Source organism: Chenopodium album, chromosome 3 (assembly GCF_948465745.1).
Source record: "Chenopodium album chromosome 3, dcCheAlbu1.1, whole genome shotgun sequence".
In the NCBI taxonomy this organism is placed as follows: domain Eukaryota; kingdom Viridiplantae; phylum Streptophyta; class Magnoliopsida; order Caryophyllales; family Amaranthaceae; genus Chenopodium; species Chenopodium album.
The window spans coordinates 7726874-7736319 of NC_137836.1; the positions used below are offsets into that span (position 1 = coordinate 7726874).

The 9446-nt window shown below is 38.4% G+C and overlaps 2 protein-coding genes across 2 annotated transcripts; both read left to right on the forward strand.

Moving 5' to 3' along the window:
- The first annotated feature begins 209 nt into the window (after positions 1-209).
- LOC145624796 (uncharacterized) lies at positions 210-1637 on the forward strand. The gene is made up of 2 exons (XM_081677883.1): positions 210-651; positions 880-1637. The coding sequence occupies exons 1-2, from the start codon at positions 210-212 to the stop codon at positions 1635-1637; spliced, it is 1200 nt and encodes a 399-aa protein (XP_081534009.1).
- Positions 1638-1795: 158 nt separating this feature from the next.
- Positions 1796-2467, forward strand: LOC145624797 (uncharacterized). The gene has a single exon (XM_081677884.1). The coding sequence runs from the start codon at positions 1796-1798 to the stop codon at positions 2465-2467; it is 672 nt and encodes a 223-aa protein (XP_081534010.1).
- Positions 2468-9446: the final 6979 nt, after the last annotated feature.

Below are 9446 nucleotides of genomic sequence, written 5' to 3' on the forward strand. Positions count from 1 at the left end.
AACGCAATACTTGAGATGAAACAGCCAAAGACTATCCGAGATATACAAAGGTTGACTCGCCGAATGGCAGGATTAACTCGTTTCATCAGCAAGTCAGCTAATAAGGCACTTCCCTTTTTGTGGTCTTACGGAAGAACAAGGCGTTTGAATGGGGAAAAGTACAGCGGGATGCATTAGAGGTAGTAAGGAATCATTTAAGATCTCTCCAAATGGTTGCAAGACCGGGAAAAGGAGAGCAGCTGCAGTTATATATCTCAGCATCTCCGAAGACAATAGCTGCGGTGTTAGTAGTGGAAAGGAAAAAACAGCAAATGCCGATATATTTTGTTAATCATGTACTGAATGCGGCAGAGCGCAGATATCCAATAATTGAGAAGATGGCATTGGCAGTGGTGATAGCGGCAAGAAAGTTAAGACCATACTTTGACGCGCATCCAATAGATGTTCTGACAAGTTATCCGTTGGAAAAATCTTTGCACAAGATGGATACGTCAGGACGGTTGTTGAAGTGGGAGGTAGAGTTGTCGGAATATGAGATACACTATAAGCCCAGGGTATCAATAAAGGCACAGGACTTATCAGACTTCATAGTAGAGGCTTCATATACAGATGAAGAGGAGGAAATAGGCACCTGGCAGGTTTCAGTAGTTTGTAATTTGATGTCCAAAGTTTAATAAAGCTTTTCCTTTTTATTTTGAATGATCAAGTACATATTTAACATATGAAGTATTTATTATTATCAATTAATAACGTCACAGGTCTCTGTGGATGGATCCGCAACATCAATAGGATCAAGGGCAGGAATAGTTGTAACGGCTCCAGATGGACAAGTCTTTGAATATGCAATTAAATTTAAATTCAAGGCAACCAACAATGAAGCTGAGTATGAAGCAGCAGTGGCAGGAATTCAGTTATCCATTGCGGCTGAAGCAAAACGGTTAATTCTGACAACTGATTCCCAACTCGTGTCAAGTCAGTACAACGGAGAATATGAGACACGAGAATCAGCAATGATCAAATACTTAGAAAAGATGAATCAACTAACGGCACAACTGCAGTACTTTGAAATAAAGCTTGTACCAAGAGCCCAAAACGAGCAAGATGATGCTTTGACAAGATTGGCCAGTTCAAGTTTCAATAACTTGGAAAGAACCGTGATGGTTGAAGTTTTGAGTCAGAAGAGTATAGATGAAGTATCAGAGCAAGTACTTTGTGTCAATAGCGTCACCCAATGGTATGATAACATATTGTCATTGCTCACGCATGGGGTGTTGCCAGCAGATAAGGGAGAATCACGGAAGTTACGAAAGGACAGTGTGTGGTTCATTATGCATCAAGGGCAGTTGTATAAAAGAATCTTTTCATTACAGTTGATGAGATGTATAAGTGATCTTGAATCGAAAAGGTTAATTGAAGAAATACATGAAGGTACATGCGGCAACCACCTCGGGCCAAGAGTTCTATCAAGAGAAGCAATGAGGAGAGGCTATTACTGGCCGACTATGAATGAAGATGCGGTCCGATATGTGAGAACATGTGAAAAGTGCCAGAAGTTTTTGCGAGCTATCAATCTACCGCCAAACGATTTAACACCAATACTGAATCCGGTTCCTTTTGCGCAATGGGAATGGATATAGTAGGACCGTTTCCATCAGCAATAGGCGGTAGGAAGTTTTTATTGGTGGCTATTGATTATTTCACAAAGTGGATAGAGGCTGAGCCGGTAGCAAAAATAACAGCGGCGGAGGTTAAAAAATACATTTGGAAAAACATATTCACAAGGTTTGGGTTGCCGATGGCCATAGTTTTCGACCACGGGTCTCAGTTTGATAGTAAGCCGGTGAAAGAGCTTTTGTCAATGTACAAAGTAAAATTTGCATATGTGGCGGTATGCCATCCGCAATCAAATGGACAAGCGGAGGCAGCGAATAAGCAAATCATAACGACAATTAAAAAGAAGATAGAAGATGCAAAAGGATTATGGGCTGACTTGGTACCAGAAATATTATGGGCTAATAGAACAACGGCTAAAGAAGCAACGGGTCAATCGCCTTTCACATTGGTTTTTGGAACAGACGCAGTAGTGTCGGCAGAGGTAGGGTTGCCAACATTTAGAATCAAACACTATTGTGAGGAACAAAATGATCTTCTATTACGACAACAGTTTGATTTCCTACCGGAAGTGCGGGAAAAGGCAGCAGTTAAATCGTCTGCTTATAAGAATAGAATGTCAAGGGCTTATAATAAGCGCGTCAATCATCACCCTCTTACTGTTGGAGATCTTGTATTACGAAGAACAGCAGCGACAAGAAAAGGGAATGAAGATGGGAAGTTAACGACAAACTGGGAAGGACCATACCGTATTAGGGATATGGTAATACAGGGTTCATATTTCCTAGAAACGATGGATGGAAAACCGTTAAAAAATGTTTGGAGCACAACTGTGTTAAAAAAATATTTTGCATAGCATATTGTAAATAGAAAAATAAGTAGTACTTTGTATTATGAGAAGCATCAGCAATAAATACAAGCAATTTTGAAGAGAAATTGTCATTTTATAGGCATCCTCTACTTAACATACCACCGTTATGTAGGATGGACAGCTAAAAACCAATTCCGTGAATTCAATGCGCTTATAACCTGATCAGTTATAAACATTGGTTCACGAGGTTGTTGGTTCAACATATAATACCGGTAAAATCGGTTCAAGTATATGCTGAATTGAGGCATATCTTTGAGTGCGATCGCCGAGAGGATGCTTAACTGGCTACGACTATAGCGCAGTAAGTGATCAAGGTTGTACAATAAACCAACGAACAGTGTATATAATTGTTTCTCAACCATATACACTATGGGGGCAGAATAGTAAATATACGTAAATGAGCAGATATATGTGCATAAGTTTATGTTTGAATTATTTTTAACATAACATAAATTTTTAAAAAAATTTATGTGTTCTGGTAAAATTGCCGATAATGATAAAATCAAGTTGTCGTGAAAGATGATATTACGACTAAAAAATAGTTGAAAACTAAATGTCGTGATTGAAGTAATGGTTGAAAACTAGAAAAGCTAACAGTTGATAAAACAACTTAAGAGGATGCCGCAGGTATAAAGTATATGGTGAATTAAGAACATCTAGATTAAGAACGTCTAGTAATGGAAATTTTGAGAATAGATACGATATGTTCAAGCAGATACGGAATGTTCACGACAGTTAGAGATAACAATCGACATGCATCACCACAAAAAAGGGCATATGCCGATACAACATCATTGTAGATAAAAATTCAAACAAAAATAAATAATTACATGTTTTAAATTGAAGCTGATAAGGCCCAATTAGGAAGACCCACAAGAGGATGTCGGTGATGACTGCCCGCCCCTTTAAGCTTGTGTATTTTCAAGAGCTGGGGAGTCTAAGATGCTAGGATTTGAAACTCCTTCATCATCATCTGGAACCAGGTTGAAAAGGTCTTCGTCTGCAAACTTTTGTTCCTCGAAACCAGAAGGAATCTTGTAAGCTTCTTCATTAAAGGCCTTTTCAACAGCGACCCAGTCCTTCTACTTCCAGCAAGCAGCGTGGGCAATGCATCTTTGAGCAGCAGTCCATCCCCCATCAAAACGGTCCTGAAGTCGTGTGCAGAACTCCTGAGATGTTAGAAAACGGTTAACTGCCTTTTGCCGGATTCCAGGCTTATCCGCCTCCAACTTCTGAACTTTTCTTCAAGATCACGAATGGAAACCTTGGCAGCGTTAAGATCCTTCTCAAGGGTAGGAAGGCGGCTGATAGCCTTGTTTTTCTCAGCAATTTGGGTCTTCAGTTGTTGAACTTCCAACTCAAGATCATCAACCTTAGAGGCTTTATCCCTGAGAGATAACATCTCAAGATCGTCCCTCTCTTTCGCTTCCTTGAAATTCTACAGAGCCTTATCAGCATTATCTAAGGCTGTTTGATGTGCGTTTTGACTAGTAGAGGCTTGATGATGCTGTTCTTGGTAATAGCGGTACATCTCAACAAGCTCAGTGCCAAACATACGACCTATGTAATAATAAAGATAAATAAGTCAGTAATGAAAACAGAAAAATGAAAACACTAAAATATAATGAAGATTACAGTTATATAAAAGCTATATTAGTGAGTAAATGGTGAGAACCTTCATCATGTTGTGCATGTGCATCGCAGCCAAGGGGCTGATGACACCAGCAGGCCTATCCATTGGGAGGGTAAAATTGCTCAGAAGTCGATAACCGATAGTCCCGCCTAGCATTGGGTCGTCAGTGATCATCGACTCGTTCTGACATGCGTCAATGGTAGGTTTCCATCGATCCCCAGAGTGGCCGGAAGGGACAAAAAATCCTCTGAGAACAACCTCTGGTATCCTCTCATTAGGGCGCTCGATCCACTGGTTAGATTGATAAATGAGACCAGGAGCGCTTGTGTCGGAACCACCGGCAGTGGTGGTAACGGTATGGGCAGTTGGCAGGTTGGATATATTAGGCTAAGTTGGGGTGGGAGATTCTGTGTTGGTGAGATCTTCAACATCTACTCCGTCAATCACCTTCTTGACGATTGGTTTACAGCTTTGGACAACTGTTTTCACTTGAACCCTTGGAGAAGGAGGATTTTCCTTGTTCTCGGCTTGATTCTTCTTAGCACGATCTTCAGGTTGCCGAGTAGTACCAGTCCTGACAGAGCCACCTCGCCAATTAGCAAGAGAAGCCAGTTTCCTCTTTTTGGCATTGTCATCGGCCATATTTTCATCTCTTCTCTTAGCACTGACGGTTGGAGCGCAGCTACAATGAGTAACAAGGGTGTCGTACAAAGGCTTGGTAGCTTTAGGACATCGTCTAATAACCCTCTTACCGTCAGCCGAGAGCCCAAGCAATTTATTATCCAATTTGTCAACACCTGAAGGCACAATATACCCAGTATTAAAATCTCATTGCATAGAAAAGACTGAACAGGCAAACAACACAGTAGAAAGAGTTGATTTTAAAAAAAATTAATTAAAATTATTAATGAATGAGTTAATACCATAACGTTCGGTCCAACAAAGACCAACGTGAGATAAAGGGGCGTTGCCGAGAATGTATCCTGCATTCGGCACCCACACCTTAGGGGTAATACGAACTCGACCGTCACCATTATCAGATTCGATAATGTCAAAATGATTGACAGCCCTACGCTCATGTTTGCCAAGATTTCTCTCGGGAATAGATTCAAACCTTTGATGGGGCCTAAAGAATGTCCTCCTGAGTGGGAAGTCATCAGGAACCAACATGAAAAAGAACTTGTCTTGCCACCCTTTGCAACTTGATAACTTAGGGTGAACGGTGTATTTGTGAGGTTGGGTATACAAAGACCACCACCCATCCAATTGGCCATCTCTCTTTAGAGTTACCAACCGTCTGAATGCGTTGAGGGTTAGCGGATAATTTCTATGCAGCAAAACCCAAATAAGGGCAATAACGGCACGGATGGTGGGAGGGGTTAGCTGTACAAGACAAACGTTCCAGGCCTTCAGAATTTTGGCCACAAAAGGATGAAGAGGGAACCGAAGGCCGAAATCAAAATGCTTAAGGTAAATAGCAACGTGGCCAACAAGACAGTCTAGCACTGAGAATCCAGAAGGAGGAAGACAAAGATCATACCCATCCGGAAGTTTATAAAACTGCTTGGCATGCTGGCAGTAGTCCTTTTCCAATGCCGTCTGCCTAAACTTGTCGCTTATCTTGGCTTCTGCGACTTTACCTTTAGCTGCTAAAACAAGAGGTTGCCGGAAATCGACCCCATCAGTCTCAGAATTATATCCTTCATCAAGACTCTCTTCTTGAATGATTTCTGCCATCATGTCAATAATGCCGTCCCTATTGTCAGTATTTACATTACCTTCTTGGGTATCATCATCGCCAAGAACAGAATTAACAGTCGATTCGTGAACAGGAGAGGGCTAGTTTCTCTTAGGATTTGGAGGGGTTTCTGTGTCATCGGATTCAGAAGAGCTTACAACTTGACCCTGCCCAGCTTTCTTACTTGACTCGGCCTCTTCAGCGGCATCACGAGCAGCAGCCTCAGGCTGATAACTGTAGAAACCCATTCGTGTCTCCCCAAAACCAAACCCAGTGATGAGTACCTTTCACGTCGAATCATAATCGAATGAAGTGAAAGTGTGGAAAGTCTAGTGTTGCGGAAAGTTTTAATTTCTTTTCTCTTCTCTCTGTTTTTGAAAACTTATTTTAAGAAAACAGCTAATCCAGTTTGGTTGGTCCATGATATGGGTCCAATAATAGTGTAGTTGGATGGGGCTTGCAAAGAACTTTCCAACGATATATTATAAGCCCAATTCCGATGAATATCGAGGAAGTTATGGCCAAAATACTAAACTGGGCCCGATTTGGTTTTTATATGCGGCCCAATGATCTAGAGGAGGGCCTATTATTAATTATAATTCCTAAATCTATTAGTCTTTTAGAATACTCTAGGAGGTTCTTTTAAATCCTAATGGAGTTAGGATTGATAATTATGTTTTAAAGAGTTTGAAATTGAATAAAACTACTCCTTTTAAGAATCCTTGTTATGTACGAAGTGGAATATATTCGGATTTTATTTTCGTGCCTCATAATATTTATCCGAATTTTATATGGTTGGATAGATCTTGAAATTATATTTCCAATGATATATTATAATATTAAATCCGAGTTATAATGAAAAAGATATGAATGAGACATGAAACTTTATCCAAAACTGACACCCTTCCACTATTTTGACCATATCTTTTTATCTACAAAATATTTTAATCTGATTCTAATTGGGTTGGAAATTAGACTTTAAGAGCTTTCCAACGACATATTGTATGCCTTATTTGGAATTTCGGATCAAAAGATATGATAAGAACAAAAACGCGTGAATTTCTGAAATCAGCTCCTGGAACCAGGCCTGGCGCCTGGTGCTAGCCATTGGCGCCCATAAGCTAGTTCTGGCGGCAGCTCTGTTTTAGGTGCGCCAATCTTGTTTTACGTGCGCCAAGTGCTATGTTTTGATATTTTATCTTTTTGGCTTATTTTCTCTATAAATAATGTATTAAAAACTCCGTTTTCATTCACCAATTCTCCTCATTCACGATCAATCACCTACAATCAGTTTTTCCTTTGCAATCATTAATTCTCTAATCCTCTCTTAATCATTCACCAACTCTCATCAAGTTTTCTTGATTACTTCATCTTTCTCTCTCTCTCTCTCTTTTTCTAAACTAGTCTTTTACATACAAAATTCCGCATTCGCAAGATCTAGATACACCTAGCCATATTCAAAGTTGTCTTCGCCCTAAACGTGAAAGGTTTTAATTTCTGAGGGTTTGGTCCCAAATATCTATTTCAATTATTTGATTTAATTGTTTGTTTATTATTTTCCTTGAAGTTACTAACGTGTGTATTTTGTTATTAGAAAGAGGTACGAAACATTAAAGTAAGTACTTTAATTGATTAATTGATATTATGATGTAGAAATCATGTTTACATTGTTATTATGATATTCCTAGTATCATGTCTAGGGTAATTTTAATATTAAATATGATTGTTGTGATGCTTCCTATGTTCTTCCTTATATTTATGATTGTTAGTATCATGTTAGAGTTAAAGATTTGATTTTTATTGCTTAGTGACATGCTAGGGTTTGTTATTAATCTTGTTAGTATCATGCCTAGGATCTTGCTATTTTTATGCTTTAATATTAACATGAACATGATTATGATTATAATTGTTATAATTTATGATGATTATGAATGATATTATTATTATTATTTTGATGATGATTATTTTATTTATGATGATATTATCATTATTATAATTTATTATTATCGTTATTGATTATTTATTATGATGCTTGATATTTATTATTGTTATTGCTTGATCACGCCTTTTATGCATGTTTAAAGGGAATTGGTACTTGTAATCACGCTTAATAAGATAATTAATAATCTTATTTTGGGTTAATGTGATTATGATTTCAAGTGATCGCCATTAATAGTATATTTGTGCATTATATTCAACTAACATAGATAAACAGGTTTAGGGTTAATCCTATTGATTGCATGTTAATTAAAAAGCGCACATGAATACGATCAGAATAAAGTAGAGGCCTATTATTAGGGCAGGTTCAATCTCTTTTAGGTTGGATTTGTATCTTCATCCCCGAACCCTTATTTGGTTCAAGACCTTATGGAGTTGACGATCTCTTGGATCGTTAAGGGGTGTAACCTTCACCCTGTGAACGGTTTACAAGTTCCTAAAACTTGTTGGCGACTCTTTTGCTCTATCTTCTTCCCTTTTGGATGCCACTGTACTTTAGTGTATGATCACAGTGGGGTTCAAGCTAGTGGGATTAATGTTTGAAATATTCCCTACAATAACTGGTATGCTTAACTCTTGGCATAATATTTACACCTATATTCCCCATTTTTGAGCCATATTGATCAAATTGGATATTAGCAAAACTCCTCAAATGATAACGAATACTAACCGGTTCAACCTCAAGGATTTCGGTATCTTTCGGTATGTTAGGTTTAACAGGACGGTTTGCTTTTTCACACTCGGCTAATAGTTTATGACGGTAAAAGGCCTTCTTTTGTTTTTTTGTAGATAACGGCTGAAAGGGGTCGTCAATATTATCAGAAAGGGAGGAAGTAATCTCTCCGGTTCAACCAAGGTCTTTTCCTCAGGATTGTCTAATAAGGCGGCGCCTAGCAGTACTAAGGGTAGATTGTTCTTCTTCAATACTACTATTGGACATCTAGTTTTTTGGTTTATAAACTTGAAAATGAAAGAAAAAAAAAATATAAAACATGCAAATTTATTTTTTTTTTAAAAAATCAATCCATCAAAATCAGAGTTGTGTGAATACCTTAAACTATTCACCAACAACGAAGCGCTTCAACAACTTGATTGTGCTGATAAAGCGAGTGCAAAGGACAGACAATTGCTAAGAAATTACGTTAATCGTGAACCCCTTTGTTGAATTGCTTTCTCAAGATCTGTTCTTTCTTTTCGAAAAAATGTCTTGTTTTTCTCAGCAAGTGAAAATGAGTTAAGTGAAGAGGAAAGGTTGTTTTTTAATAAAAAATAATATATAATAAAAAGGAATAATAAAAACGATTGACGTGACAACCGTGTCAGAAATCTAATGGTTGGAAAAATTTAAAAATTAAAATGGCAAACCGTTAGATTAATGACACGTGTCTAGCCTCAATATGCATTTTCCGCTTTTTTCCTTAAAAACCTAATAAACGATTCATTTTCTGAATGCGTTATATAAGTGGTCTTGTCTGCTTACGTCACACAAGGTCACTTGGGGGGGGGGGAAACGGAGTTTTTTCCGCTCCCAATTTTTTCTAAGGTAGACCTTGTCTGCTTATGGCACACAAGGTCACTTGGGGGGGAAAACGGAG

Bases quoted from the DNA above. Each gene is read 5' to 3' on its own strand.
- LOC145624796 (XM_081677883.1), top strand. From the start codon at position 210: ATGGTTGCAAGACCGGGAAAAGGAGAGCAGCTGCAGTTATATATCTCA. The intron at 652-879 runs GTAATTTGATGT...CCAACAATGAAG, and splicing joins CTGGCAGGTTTCAGTAGTTT to CTGAGTATGAAGCAGCAGTG.
- LOC145624797 (XM_081677884.1), top strand. From the start codon at position 1,796: ATGGCCATAGTTTTCGACCACGGGTCTCAGTTTGATAGTAAGCCGGTG.